The 15,994-nt window shown below is 36.0% G+C and overlaps 3 protein-coding genes across 15 annotated transcripts in view; 1 reads left to right on the plus strand and 2 right to left on the minus strand.

Annotated features, from left to right (window-relative positions):
• Window positions 1–15,994, minus strand: part of LOC127963305 (bile acid receptor-like) — a 244,412-nt gene that overhangs the window by 126,223 nt on the left and 102,195 nt on the right. The window lies entirely within an intron of this gene.
• LOC127963310 (lysosomal amino acid transporter 1 homolog) overlaps window positions 1–15,994 on the minus strand; it is a 278,938-nt gene that overhangs the window by 112,407 nt on the left and 150,537 nt on the right. The gene's annotated exons all lie outside the window — the stretch shown is intronic.
• LOC127963306 (mitogen-activated protein kinase 13) overlaps window positions 12,881–15,994 on the plus strand; it is a 259,971-nt gene continuing 256,857 nt past the window's right edge. For 5 of the 8 annotated variants that reach the window (XM_052563147.1, XM_052563145.1, XM_052563146.1 and 2 more), the window contains exons 1-4: window positions 12,912–13,262; window positions 15,059–15,188; window positions 15,597–15,655; window positions 15,831–15,936. In XM_052563147.1, coding sequence (XP_052419107.1) covers window positions 13,150–13,262; window positions 15,059–15,188; window positions 15,597–15,655; window positions 15,831–15,936 — 408 coding nt within the window. In that variant the 5' untranslated portion in view covers window positions 12,912–13,149. Of the gene's footprint in view, window positions 13,263–15,058; window positions 15,189–15,596; window positions 15,656–15,830; window positions 15,937–15,994 lie in introns of all 8 variants that reach the window. The other 3 variants (XM_052563149.1, XM_052563148.1, XM_052563151.1) reach the window with 3 other exon arrangements.

The raw sequence follows: 15,994 nt of genomic DNA on the forward strand, positions 1-15,994 counted from the left end.
TATACAGTTTATTAATAAATTGTACTTGAAAGCAGGTAAGCCCAAAAGAACAGAAGCATTTTCCTCCAATAAAGAAAATCTGGCTTAATGAAGACGGTAATAAAAAAAGACCAAATATGCTATAGAACTTATTAAAAATATATTCTGTACATGCAACCAGATGAGCCCATATTAGCTGAATTGCATGATAAGCATTTTCTTCCCCATAGAAACACACTTAACGTGGCTTAATATAAGAAGACAGTGATATAAAAGCCCAAATTTTATATTTTATAAAAAATATACTACAGGCAATCAACACAGTAATCCATTAAGCCAATGGTTCTCAAGCCTTTTACAATGGCATACCCCTAGTGCATTTAAATTAACATTCTTCTGAGTACCCCCCCCCCCAACTTTTATTTGCAATATTTGCCCTCTTAAATTGATTTACAATTGCAGTTTTTCTAGCCTTTTTAATTTTATGTCATATTTTATGCCATATTCTAGACATTTTATTAAGTCTATTATTAATATGATAAAGCAATAAATGATGCCAAAATGAAGTTATACTGGTAGATTCGAAACTCAAATCGCCTGATGTCTAATGAGCAAGGTGAAGCATTCATTCATTCATTTATTCAGTTAGGAAGCAAATGGTTGTAGTTTTATGAAAGGGTTATTAATTAGTACTGACTCTCCGAGTCATTCAGAGCTGCAGATTTATTCACTAACGAAACTGCCATTGCTTGGAGACGCACAACATTTCTGTTGCAGATTTCATTGGAACTATTATTTCCTTGGAAAATATAGCAAATGACATCGACAATATTGTGTTTAAAATGTAGGCTACATTTAAAAAAATGTATACTTTTAGTTTTTTTTTTTTTTTTGCCTTTTTTGTTGAACTGTTATATAAAATCAATGTCTCACATGCAGTCTTTTGGGTATTCAGGGTAAATTGCATTCTCCTTTGTTTCAAAGCAAAATAAGAACATAACTGTGCTCGCTTAATACAATTTTAAATAATCTTTTATATGATTGAATCTTCAATCTTTGAATTATGCCCTACTGTAAGTGACGGCCAAAGTATTTTATGTTTCAGCGATTTGATTGCGCCGGCGCCTCGTGCACATATTCATTGCAAATGGCCTGTTCATTATTAAAGTAAAGCATAGAATCACCAATACAGATAAAATGTTACATATTCAATTTAAATCTAGTCAATTTAAATCTAGCAACTTTTCCATTCCACTGCAGCACATTTTTGTTCATTATGATTTTTTCCCCGTCGATATTGGAATGTACAATTCCCAGTTAATTTAATAAATAATGGTTTGGCTTCAAATACATTGTGAAAATGGAAACATTTGTATTTGTCCTGAATGAGAGTAGTACATGAGCCCATACTTTTAAAATTTCTATTTAAATTAGGTTTTGGCTTGTTTATGACCTTGTTTGCTTTCCTGTGCATAATAGGCTATATTTTATTAATAAACTGTGTTCAATATTTTGGTTTTAGCCTATACTGTCTTCGTCCATTACAGAAATTTTGCATTATGACCATCTGCTTTACTGATGGTATTGCTATTAATAAGGTCATTAATATTACAATTGTTATAAGTATTAATAGTATTTATTAGGCCTAATATCGAATTGGGCCTCCAGTGTCACTGTTATAGTACATTAAGCCATATTAAGCGTTTTAGAATGTCCCAAAACCGTGCCTTACACTATAAGCAAAGCTGACTGAATTTGAATTTGAGTCCAAGTTTAAAATAAAACTCTATGAACCACTCCATTATAAACGTACGAGCTGTATGGAACACTAACTTACAAGCTGTAACAGTAAAAAATAAAATTTCCTCCATTATGTCCCTTTAGGGGCTCGGTACAGGGCCGCTATTAATACGGCAAAATATGTCACTATGCAAATGTTTTTGTAAAAACAAGATATTTATAAGTAATGGTTAAATGTATATTTATTTTAAATAACCATGTAAACAAATGAAAAACACAGTTTAATCACTTGGCATTTTCAAAGTGCATTTTCATTTTTGCAAGTGACTTTGAAACTTTGAGTGCCATTTATTCCGTTTACATTTTAAATGTTAAATCCACGGCATTATTGCATACAATTATTGCATTTGCGCTTTATTTATTTTATGCGAGTAATGGATTATTTCACCAAACAGGTTTAATACATTTCACCTTTTCTAGCACTTTGATGTTTTCTTAAGACTGGGTTCTGAATTCTCAGGACAGATTGCATAGTTCTCAGAGTGTTAGGAAATGCTTTTAAGAGTCTACCTTTTCTGCCTTGACAATGTAGTATGTCACATTAAACATACTGCAGTGGAAGCCAGTAACTCAAGAGTAATGTGTAAGAACTACATTATTGTATATCTCTCTTTCTCCATTTGTCTGTGTGTGTGTGTTTGTTGTACACACGCAGAATTCAGGCACCTTGTTATAGGTGTGACATTAAGCAAGGGTGTAAGTGCTAATTTGCACCTCAAACATGTGACAAACAGAAAAACTGTGAACTGAGGAATGCAAGCACAGTATTTTTTCTTAATTTGTTTAACACATATAATTAGTGTTTCTCTCATTTAGGAAAACCTTCCCTCCCACATCACAGTTTTACAGTTCCTATATTTCTCTTGATTCACCAGTAATCTTTTTCTTATATATCTAGTTAGAGTTTATGTTTCTGCCAGATGCTTCTTTTTTTTTTTTTAAGCATGTGACAAAAACTGCATATGCTTCTAATAAGAAAAGGAGGCAGTAAGAAAGTCCAAACTGAACAATTTATTATTATATTTCTTTGTGTCTTCTACATTTTTGATCATATGCTGTCAATTGCAAAGATTTCCATAAACACAAATAAACAAATTAATATATAAAAGGAGTCTGGACAACAGTCACAATCACAGTTTACAATCGTTGAATGTATATTTTGTAAAGGCTACTTCATGAAATCTGCAGTGCCAGTAGTTATAGCAATGGAGTGATAAATACATAAGAGCTGAGTGAGTCAGACAGACAGGAAGTTGCACAAAGTGCTTAGAAGAAAGTAGCACTAATCAATAGTAGTGCTATTCAGAAGAATCACAGAACCAATAGGTTTTGTTTTTGCCCTGGCAGTTAAAGCTATTTGATTTTGAGCACAATCAAAAGCACGGCTCAACATTAACCTTGTCCAGGTAGGCTACAATCAAGATTAAATAGCAAAATTAGCAAAAACTACAACTTTATTCAGCATTGTCTTCTCTTCCGTGTCTGTTGTGAGAGAGTTCAAAACAAAGCAGTTTGTGATATCCGGTTTGCGAACGAATCATTTGATTTAACCGGATCTTTTTGAACCCGTTCACCAAGTGAACGAGTCAATGTTTTGTTCGTTATCTGGCTCGGCTTGGTGTTCATCTTCAGTTCTCTCTTCACAGCAGTTCAGTCAGTGTACTGTTTGAGTAAATGAATTACTCCAGGATATTGGTTTGTTTTAACTCAGAGGGAGTGTCAGACACATTAAAAAAGTTAACAGCTTAAGTCATTTGTAGATTAATGTGTATTGGAGACGTGAACCGTTTAAAAGAATTCAGTTCGATTTGGTGAACTGGTTCAAACTGACCCTCTGATGTCACATGGACTACTTTGATGATGTTTTTCTTACCATTCTGGACATGGACAGTATACCATACACACAGTTTCAATGGAGGGACTGAGAGCTCTCGGACTAAATCTAAAATATCTTAAACTGTGTTCCGAAGATAAAAGGAGGTCTCACGGGTTTGGAACGACATGAAGGTGAGTTATTAATGACATAATTTAGATTTTTGGGTGAACTATCCCTTTAAGTGATGCTGACGGCTGACAAATGGGGGTGCTAATGTAATCTACTTTTGCTTACAAGAAACCAAAATTTTCATCCGAAATTTTTGCACATTGAAAAATAAATACGACCTCACGTTGTGTCAATCATGTTTACACACTGCCTCCAAAACTTTCGTAAATCATAAAAAATTTCAGATCACTTTCATTTTTCTGCCTTTTTGTATCCGTAGCATACATTCTGATAGGAAATGATGATGATTATGAAAAAAATTGAAAAACGCATGCGATGATATCGGACTCGGTGTCCAAAGACCTTTAGAGCTATTGAGTAAATGAAGAAACCTGTAAGGTGATAGTCTGATTAACATGAGACACACACACAGAGACGGACACACAGACGTTTGAAACTTTGTAAAGTTTGTAATGGTTTTTTTTTGTGGAAATCATTAGAATTTCTGTAATGGTTTTTATTGTTTTTGTCAGCAGGGTCACCATGGGTTTTGTGATGTTATTTGCCATAAATTCCACAGGAATGCTGTAATATTGTGAGATAATAGCAACTGTTTGTAGTTGTGGTGGGCCTATTTTGGAGAATATCCAGGGCTGTTTTTTACTCCCAATCCGTCCCTGGGTACAGAAAAGTTATTTATTTAAGGTTGGGAGCAGTTTTAAAGGCATAATATGTGTTGGAAGTATTTGTCCCTAGACATTCATATTTAAATAACATATTGACGTATGTATTCCCTTATAGTTTATTGCTTAAATTGTATTTGAAGCTAAACCATATTGTGAGATAATAGCAACTTTTTGTAGTTGTGGTGGGCCTATTTTGGAGAATATCCAGGGCCATTTTTTACTCCCAATTCGTCCCTGGGTACAGTAAAGTAATTTATTTAAGGTTGGGAGCAGTTTTAAAGGCATGTGTTGGAAGTATTTGTCCCCAGACATTCATATTTAAATAACATATTGGCGTATGTGTTCCCTTATAGTTTATTCCTTAAATTTTCCTTACTTGGTTGTAAAAATGTCTTAAATTGAATTTAATAATCTCTGTAGAAACCCTAAAATAAAAATCATTATGCTCAACCCGTTTTGGGTCCGTACAGTATGTCAATAAGTAACATCACTTACGGATAAAGGATATGCAATCCCTGTATCTTCTTAATAAACAATCAGATGTTTCGGCAACAGGCCTTCTTCAGTGAATCAGCAATTACCACTTCAGTGCATTAAAATTATTAACAAAATGCAATAGGAACAAGAAATGTTCAAGATCCAATAGAAATATCAAGTGTACAGCAAAGTCAATCATACAGTGATCAACTTAATTTTAGCTACATAGCTACAACCCTGCTTGTAGGTCACATGTACCCACTGCCAGGTCAAATGTGAGACATGAAGTCAAGGACCTGACGACTGGGATAGACAGTAAGGGTCTCTTTCCATCTCTGTCCCTGTCTCTCTCTCACAGGTGCTGGCCTCCTGGGCCTCAATGTCAGGCATGCAGCATCACTGTCACTTAACGGCCCGTAGCCGACTGGGGGATGACAGGCGTGAGTAACACATTTTTTTACTGACTTTAATATATAGTGACACACAGCGACCACATTCACTCAATCAGAAACATAGACATCCGAATGCCTGTACAAAAACAACAACGCACATATGCCCTCTATTTATGTACAGGCAAATATATGCAGAAGTTTGACAGACATGTGTGTGTCATTTGGTCTTCTCATATCCCCAGAATGTCAGAGTGTGTGTCTCTGTTTTGTATTTATTAAATTATCTGGTTAAATGAGAAATATGATGCTTTAAACATTTAAATACCAAATCATCTCAGCCTGATGAAATTCTGTTATTATTTACTCACCCTCATGTTTTTCAAACTCATATGACTTAGTTTCATATATAATTCTCCCACTAAAGTACAGTAGAAATTGCAAGCTTCAAAACAAATCCAGAAGCACCATAACAGTAAACCATATTGCTTTCCCAGTCTATTCAAGTTTTATGTGAGCAGTTATTATAGTAATTTAATTTTGCAACTCCATGACCAGACTCTTGAGCAAGCTAGAGTATAAATACAAAAAATGGATCATGAAAGAATCACTCAGATATGAATCAGCCAACCAACTGAAACAGCCAATTCATTTAAAAGATTTGACTCATTTGAGAATTATATCAAAAACAAATCATTCAAGACTCAGGTATCACTACTTCACTACTAAGGTTAGGGTCACTGTTTTTAGCTGAACCATTCCTGTAATATCCAGAGAGAACTATAAATGTGTTGGTTAATTCCCCAGAAAGGTTTCAACACCACGACTCTGGTGCTACAAAACATTACACGCTGTGTTGTTCATGATAATGGTTTCAATTGATGTCAGGTCAAACACACAAGTATTAGCAATTTAATACAAGAACAGATATTATACATATACTTTATGTTGGTATTTAATGATTTGTAGAGTGCATAGCTTACATTTTCATTATCTCAACCTTGATAGATATATAAATAAACATATAAACATTAGTATCTGGTGTGGAAAAAGTTGTCTAGTCTCTATACTGTATATGAATGTTTGGGTTGAGTTAATGTTGCATTTTAACTATTTTGACCATCAGGTATTGCCAGAGTGCCTGGTTTTGAGAGCTTTGAAACAGTGAATCAAATTGCAAAACATTTGGTTCAATTGATTCAGTGATTTAGAAAGCTTTGACTCTTCCATCATGACTTTGAGCATCTGGACGAGCCTGACGTTGTCCAAACTACTGGCCTGAGTAACTTATTGGCAACTTGCAAATGAGGAAAACAAAAGCATTATTTCTCCTTTGGGTGATCCTAGTGATAGCTTTCGATTCTGACCTCTTTGTTTAGCCTGATACAAGTTTATTGTATTAGACTCTTTTGCATGATCTTGGCTGAGCAAAACAGATCATTTCGATATATGATCTTGGATTAAGTTCAACGCTCTGTATTTATCAGTTTTGGCTCATAATAGCTCCCTTTGTTTTGTGGAGCGTTGCATATTCTCTGTCAGAGAAACATGACAATGAGGGGTAAGTGCTGTTGTGGAATAACGGAGGACCCAAAATGTCTCATGTGTTTAATTTCCCAATGAATCCAAATTAATGAGCAAATAAACCCATGCATAAATAATTGAGATACATAAATGACCAGCATAGCAGCCTCTGCAGCACAATGGTGTCTCATTAAGAGTCTATAACAATGAGAAGATGAGAAGGAGGAAGAGAGAGAGGAAGCCTGGCAACGGTGTGGTAAAGGACTCGTCTCTTAATGTAATGGATGGTAATGACAGCGCTTACTGTTGCCCGAATGTACATTGACCGGTCACACAGTGCAGGGCCGCCGGCACTGTCGAAGATAATTAAAAATGTGTGTGTGTCTGTGTGTTTGCAAAGAGGGAAAGAAAGAATGATTGTGTGGACGTGTGCATGTGTCTGTGGGGGAACAGAAAGAAAGCTTATTACCCATCTGCCATCCAATTTCAATCCCTTTAAAACAAATGAAACATTCACAAGACCAGGGACTTTTCATTATCTCTATCCTCAGCCCTAAAAGGAGCCTTTTACTGCCTCTGACTAAACAGTGGCAGAGAAGGAACTGGAGGTGAAACGGGAGGAAATGAAGAGCTAGAGGCAGGAGAAATCTGAACTAAGCAAATGGCATAGCCTTTTACATAGCCTTTACCATGCAGGTCACACCGCCAAAGCCCAGCAAATCAGCTCATAAATGAGGCAAATTAAACAAGAAACACGTGCTAAAGTGGAACAATTTGGATCATAGAACATTCCACGTATTCTCTGAATCACAAAGATGCTGTAACTTGTTCTAATGTGTGAAACATCATTCCTGAGATGCCTTGTCATCTTAAAAGGAACATGCTGAGCTCCGACAGCACCGAGCAGCGCAGTTAGTGAGCCGTGGCGCGCCGTTGCTCAGCCTCCTGTGGGTTGCTGGTAGCATTAGCATGCTGAGGGCTCCCTACAAAACTTCCTGTCCTGAGGTCACATCTAAATGGAAGAGATTTGGGAAGAGGAGTTTGGGTCGTGGAGGTCATCACCATTAATCATGCCAGAGTCTCTTTACGCCAGTCCCAGATAGCATCATTGATTGAGGCCAGTGATTTAATTCCTCAGTAAAGCAGGTGGAACTTGTGAAATCACATCTTTAATTTGTTTCTAATCACTGCCTGGATGGTCACATGGCAAGCAGGGCTCATGAAATAAAGATGAACGTCGATATGTAAAAAGCTGTGTTCTGAATCACAGTGTCCTTGAGGAGTCTTCAATGCTTCCAATATGTTAAAAATTAGATCTCTAAAATTTAAACCTGATTTGAACACGATATTTAGGTTGTGCACTAGTGGCAGAGAATATCAGTGACTTCTGCAGGTTGTGTCGTTTCACCAATAGGTCGTGACAAGTGACTGCTTTTATGAATTAGTCATATTTTGAATAAGTTACTCAACCGAATCGTTCAACAACCAGTTCAGTCAGGAACGTATCAAGACTATGATGCGAGTCATCGGTTTGTCATTGGTTCATTCAACATTGATTAAAGCTGCAATAGGTAACTTTTGTAAATATATATTTTTTACATATTTGTTAAACCTGTCATTATGTCCTGACAGTAGAATATGAGACAGATAATCTGTGAAAAAACCAAGCTCCTCTGGCTCCTCCCAGTGGTCCTATTGCCATTTGCAGTTACTGACCGCTCCCGGTAAGAAATCAACCAATCAGAGCTGCGGTCTGTAACTTTGTTTGTGTTCAAAATGTAGAAAAATGTATATAATAAGCGAGTACACCATGAATCCATTTTCCAAACCGTGTTTTTAGCCTGTCCTGAATCACTAGGGTGCACCTATAATAAGTGTTTATATTCAGACTATTTTAGATTGCTTCGGGGATACTGCGGCGGAGTAACCCAGTACCTTTGTGATTCTTCATAGACATAAACAGAGAGAAGTAGATCCGGCTACAATGTTCTTCCACAAGACACAAGCAGTTCTGTTTATTAACCGCTAGAGAGTCAAAAGTTCCCTACCGCAGCTTTAATTCAGGAACAAAGCAAGTGAATTACCTTTACGAGAAAAATAAATTGATAATTAATTAAACCGATTTCTTCCAAAAACTAACTCATTCAAGAACATAACAAGTAAATGGAGTTAGTCATTGGATCAAATGATTCGTTCAACAACACTGATTCTTTCAGGGAAGCACTGCTGTATGTGGCCTGAGATGCTCAAATTTTACTGTAAATTATAGATAATAGGCTGTGTGTTTATCCATATGTATTAGTAATTTTCAATGGGGAGGTAAGCTATTTCCTGTTAAATCGCAACTAAAAGTAAAGAACTAAGTGCAAAATTGTTTCGCTACAAACTTGTTATAATGAATGCTATAATGCATAACAAATACCAGTGTGGAGCATAACAGGGTGTTTTGTACAGCATAATAACTAGATGAGAAAGCTTTGCACTTACTTATGTGAAAACTAAGGCGGATACGAAATGTATTTTTAGTGATTAATGACTATTGTGAGGTTGTAGTATGAAAAAGGGGAAAACAATTATGTATCTTCTTAACTGTTATGTAGTCAACGGTCTTGTAGGTGTTTAGCCAAATGTAGTAGCCTAGCTAACTGATGGGTATATTTTGCATATCTTTTCAAAACACTTCAAACACATTGTTCAGATGGATCAAACTCTATTGGATTTATTATATCACTTGACCGAATACCATTTGAAGTCCATTTTGCAGGGCATTCTCAAGTGACTGCAACATAACCCAATATGAATTTTCCCCCGCATCCCCTTTGCTTTTTCTTTGAATTAACTCTGTCTCACATCACATCTAAATACGCACAAACTGAAAAGAGGATCAGAAATGCCAGTCAAGCGGTGTAATTTTCTAGATGCAGAACGAACTGTTGATCTGATTACAAGAGGGATTTTAACAAGTGAAAATAATGATTGTTTTGTTTGTTTGTTCTAACCCTTCTTTATGACTGCATTTCCCCGTAGACAAACAGCCAGTCATCTTCAATGTCCTTCTTCTTCGACGCAAGACGGAAAATGTCTAAATTTGCACTAATATGAAATCTCATGCTCTTTAAATTATTCATGAGTTGAGAGGCAAACTATTCTGACACATTTCTTCCATTCTCCGAAACTCTCTTTAGAGAGGAAGTGTGGTAAATTGGGTTGTTAGAAGAAAAAACAAAGATTTGATACAGTATTATGCAGGAAAACATAATAAATGGTGAAAACACTGCATTCTGGGTTTAGTCCATTAAATTGTCCTGTTGTTCTCAACTGATGGGACGTGACACAAAAATTGTGTTGAATATAGTGGCAAGTAAAATGCAACTGTAAAATTATACATAGTTATGATTGCAAAAGAAATTCAATGCTTTTAGCCATCAACATGTTGTGTTATAGTCATTTTGACCCAAAAATGCTATTAAAGTTTTTGCTTCAGACTAATACTTACTGACTATGCTGACACATAACAACTTCCCCAAAACTGTGTTTATTTTCTTACTTTTTTTAGACCCACCCCACCACCACCACCTTTATTGGATTCAGTTTTTTTATCAACTTGTTTTCTTTCAATGATATATCTTTTTGGAAATTAATGATCATAAGTCTCACTGATCTGAGCTTGTACACCTCATTTTGAGTGAACATTGCATTATCCACACAACGATTCTTTTTTACTTGGTAGAAAATAAGCTTATATGCTTCTCTTCTTGAGTGAACATTGCCAAAATTATCAACAAATAACGCTTATTTTACTCAAAAACTGAGGTGCATAAGCTCAAATCAATGAGGTACGACAAAGAGATACAAAACCTGTGTTAATTGAAAGAAAACAAGCAGACAATAAATAAATAAAAAAAACAGCATAATGAGAGATTTACAAGCAAGTTTTAAAAGGAACATTAAATTAAGTAAAAGATTTTCAGCACAGCATAAGGGTTAAAAGGAAAGAGAAAACACATGCATGTCAAAAGCCAGTCAAACTTTATGGTGGGCGTAATTCATCGCTAATTAGAAGCTAGCAAAATTAGGCAGATGATAACATCAGCTTTAGTCGATGTGTAAAAATGGGTCCTGAAGAAGAAAAAAAAGACACATTTGGGAAGCTCATACCTGTCATATTCTCTGTGTTCAGAACAATCTGCAAAATTCTAAATGCTGTAAAACGCCACTCAATGTTTCATTAAGACTTCTGAATGCATTATTATAGTGCATTATTAATAAAAGGCTTTCCAAGAGACAAGATAGAAAAAACAACATGTACTAGTTTGAAATGATTTGCCAGTGTGTCAATCCAGGTTTAAATGTGTATTTTAGCTCTGGTTTACACCACCACCCAGATATTTTCATAAATAAATCCCCCCGAGTTATGAATACATATTAGAGCGACACTACTGACATTTAGATCCAGTTTGATTATTCAGAACGGATGATGAGCCAAAGCCCCCCACAACCGTTAGTTCAGGAAGGAAGAGCCCACCACAACGCAGTCTGCTGCTAATGAGCCAATTATCTCTGCACTGCAACACAGGAAGTCATGGCTGTAAAACAGTGACTTTTTTTTATTCATCATTTTAACAAGAGCATGTCATCCAGCTCTCTGACACTGAAAATGTTCGATGGATTTAGAAGGGGCTTATTAGACAAGCTGAGCTGTTAATGTTTTCATATTCCTTTATAACCAACACATTAATATTTAAATATTAAACTTAGAGACCTAATAGGTGTTCATGGGTTCACAAGCTGCAATATGTAGTTGGAGCATGCTACAGAATCTCACATAATAAGTAAAAGGCACATCTAATCAGTCTGTGATTATGGTTCTGTGACTAATATTACACAGATGTCATGCCTGCAACCAATGCTGCTGCTCACATAATGACTGTCTGACAGTGCCATCTAGTGGCAAGCATCTGTTTAAATAAATAAGCTTTCATTGCAGCCTGTAAGAATTTATTTTTGTCTTTCACTGTTATAGTCTTCCAATAATTGAGTGGTTCAGTACCCATAAAACTAGTAGAGAGATGAATAAGCCCCAGAGGGAATATCCAAGAGCTACTACTCGCAGATTCTCCACTGCATTTAATTTTGTGATGGCTCACTATAACCTTTACTGTACAATCCATCACGCTGGTATAAGTGTCCTGATATACCAATAGGATGTGCCAGTTTCCAATACAGCCAGGCTGAATATTAGTCCCTTATCTGCTCTATTCTGATGTCCCATGAGTGAATTTGGGCTTTGCAGGTAAATATACGTTGTTTAGAGCAAAATCTCTCTCTCCCTCTCCCTCTCCCTCTCCCTCTCTCTCTATAGGCCTGTATTAAAAAATCATACTTTGTTTTGATATTTGCTTAGTTTCTTTTTTAATTTTACCTAAATTAAGTGCTTGCTGAATTTATCTAATAAAAATATTTTAAATTAAATATTTTAAATATAAATTAAATTTAAAAAAATGTATTAAGTGTGTGAAATTTGCTGAATTTCTGTGAAATTACACAAACATTTTAATTTACATGTTTCCCTCATCTATCTATCTATCTCTGTCAATAAATTTTTATTGTTTTGTTTAATTTACCTAAAGTGTTTGTAGAATTTCTCACAACTTAATCTCCCTTCAAATACATTTTCTAAATTGTTAAAAGTAAATTTTACTTTGCACTTTTTACAAAAAAGCCTAAAAACTAATACTTTAAATTGGTAAAGAACTGCTGTCGACTGCAATCATTTTAAAGAACAACTGAGTCGATTGTCATGAACGTGACAGGAAATCATCAGAGTCAATCATAGAGCATCAGAGGGACAGTTTGAATTTATTTAACTATTTATTTGAGAATTTGCTAAAACATCAATTTCTATATATTTTATTGCATTCAAAGTTAACGAGCAATACTTTGTGTGCACTGAACTGCAGAATCACCCGTGTGTGTTTACATGGAGGTGAGCAGCAGTGCGTCAATCAAAGCCGCAGTTGTTTAAATTCGAAAGTGGGCGTGTGCGGGGGATCATGACGTCAACCTCAGACAGATCTCAGCGCGTTCGATCACGGAGCGTTCCAAAGTTTGAATGGCTAGTGATTTAAAGCGTCGATTCCGCAGCCGCTCCACACTACATGGAACCAGATAAACGGCTGTTTTATATTGGTCCGTGAAAAAGAATCGTTCCTGCGCAGTGACGTTTTGGTGCTCGAATGCATAATATCGCGTAGGAGTCACTGTGTGCGCGTTGAACGTTTGCTCTTTGCTTGTTTTCCTTCATCGCTAAATGGAGTCACGGGTGGAATACAGTCGAGAGGAGATCAACAGTACATTATGGGAAGTTCCGAACAAGTACATTTGCTTAAAGCAGATCGGAATGGGAGCTTATGGCAGCGTGTGGTGAGTTCCTGGAATGCAGGTAGACGCTCGTGAACTGCCTTTCAACAGGTTGCCACATGAAGTCGAACAATGTGGCAAGCCGCTTTAGCATTCATTGCTTCCAACTAGCGTATAGTTAGTAATAATAATGACTAGACTTGATTCTGTTAGTCAATACAGTAGTACTTAGGTTAGGTCCATACGAATTATTTAGTAGCTCATAATTAAATTGTTAACTGGGAAATAAGTACTTATACCTCATTCATATTTTCTAGTTAAACTGGAATAGTTGCAAGCAAAACCTAGGCAGGGGTACATACTGTATTCGTCTAAAGCGAATACGGTAACACGTAACATTAAATAATGTTAACTAATATATTTGTTGCGTTTTTTGTTGAAGTTAGTTAAAACTCAACTGTTCATTGTTAGTTCATGTTAGCTCAGGTCCAGTAAGTAATAATAACAGATACAAAAGTTTTAGTAAATGTTAAAATGAACATTAAGTAAGATGAATAAATGCTTTAGAAATGTGTGTTTATGCTCACTAAAGTAGTTTCAGATTTATTGAAACTGAAAGATTTAGCCTGTGTAGTAACTAAAATTTTCAATGTGCTCCCAGGAACTAGTGACAACCTGCAATTATCGAGTGAATAATGACTTCGGAAATTTAAAGACAACTTAATCACCATTGCACTCCTACTGACTGGATCAATGAAAGAATAAGTAGTTCCATGCAAATAGATACTAGTTAGTTTTAAGGAATGTAATGTTCTGAATATTAATGTTATTACAAAAGTTGTTTTGCCATGGACACTGTGAAATCATGGTAGTTCATGAAATTGTACTGTGAAGTTGTGTCTATACCCTGTCAATGACATAATCTGGCTTGAGTTTTTTCAATATACCTATCAAATAAATTAATCTTACTTTTAAAACTTACTTGGGGCAGTCTGATCTTAGACTTTGAGCTGATAAGATAACCAATGATAATTTGGTTATGAATGATAACCGATATGATAAAAATCTACACCATTAGGCCTGTTTCACATGCACATGAAATCACATGCTTTCAGTGGAAACAAGGTGTCAGATGTACTGTACAGTAGAAAAGAATGATAGAACAATGGATGTTTTGTAGTTATAAAAACTTTTTTTGTTAACTATTTTCAACAACCAGTAACGGCCAAATCAGACTGACTATGCTGCTGATGTCACCAATGTATCATGCATTTCTAATTTGGCATGTTATTTGCTCTAGATCAAGGGTGTCAAACTCAATTCCTGGAGGGCCGGAGCCCTGCAGAGTTTTGTACCAACCCTGCTCCAACACACACATACCATGTTGTTTTCAAATAAGACTGAATCCTTGATTAGTTGCAATCAGGTGTGTTTAATTAGTGTTTAATCTAAACTCTGCAGGGCCCTACAGGAATTGAGTTTGACACCCCTGCTCTAGATGCTTATGCTACTGTATATATTGTATTTTCGCTATTACAGTCAGATCTTTGCTAAACTTAGTCATGACATGATATATCCCAGCAGCATTGACATTTCCTGTTCTTGGTTCAATGTCACAAAACCTTCACAACAGCTTTAAGATCAGACACTGGTGAAAGTGGGGGACTGTGAAACCCACATGCTTTGACAACAAGACTTTGCAGCCAAGCAACGTCTCATCAACTAACATGCTTGTGCAGATTCTTATTTGCATATTGCAGTTTCTATATCATTTCCTGAATTTGTTACAGTGTGTCATTAAATTTTCAACCTCAGTTCACAATATTTGTTAATGATTATGGTTGTTCTCCTATTCTTAGCTCGGCCATTAATAATAAATCCAAAGAGAAGGTGGCCATCAAGAAGCTGCACCGACCCTTTCAGTCAGAGATCTTCGCGAAGAGGGCCTATCGTGAACTGAGGCTGCTCAAACATATGAAACATGAAAATGTAAGTGTCGTTTATGCTTGACGTGCCTCAAGGTCAGTTCTTGCTGCTTACATTGTTAGTTCTATTTTCCAGCAGTTTCAATGGCTTGAATGACTTGCAAGGCACAAAAAGACTTTTATCACACCATACTCCCATTGCTTTCATTGAGAATGGTGTGAGTATCAAATGTTTAGCTTGGCGGACTCGGTGTGTAAGTTCAGAATAGGATATTTGTGACGCATGGTGACACACTGATGATTAATTGCGGTATCATAAACTATAAGTACCTTATCTAAGTTTTTAATAGGTTACATTGAAACCGAGGCCGCTTTATTCAGTCAGACTGTCCATCGAAAACCATTATAACATCTTGAAAAGGCTGTGACTCACTTGCTTTTTTCCTGTGTCAATTTTGCTGTCCAACCCAAGGTAATAGGCTTGTTAGACGTCTTCACTCCTGCCTCCAGACTGGACGACTTCCAAGACTTGTAAGTTTTTAATGAGACCTTTCTAAGACATATTTAAAGAGACAAAAGGAGAAATGAAAAATAACACAAGAAAATGGGTTTTAAATGATATGATAGTCAATAAATAATGACCGAATTAATATTTTGGTGAATTATTCCTTTAAAAAAAAAAATAAGCAGTTGATTTCTGTTTTAGCTACCTGGTGATGCCATACATGTACACAGACCTCTCTAAAGTCAAGGGCATCCTTACAGAAGACCGTATCCAGTTCCTGGTCTATCAAATGCTGTGCGGACTAAAGGTCAGACCAAAACAGCTCACAAAAAGAGGCAACATTTTCCCAACCAGGCATGATGTAA

Source organism: Carassius gibelio, chromosome B8, assembly GCF_023724105.1.
Source record: "Carassius gibelio isolate Cgi1373 ecotype wild population from Czech Republic chromosome B8, carGib1.2-hapl.c, whole genome shotgun sequence".
NCBI classification, from domain to species: Eukaryota; Metazoa; Chordata; class Actinopteri; order Cypriniformes; family Cyprinidae; genus Carassius; species Carassius gibelio.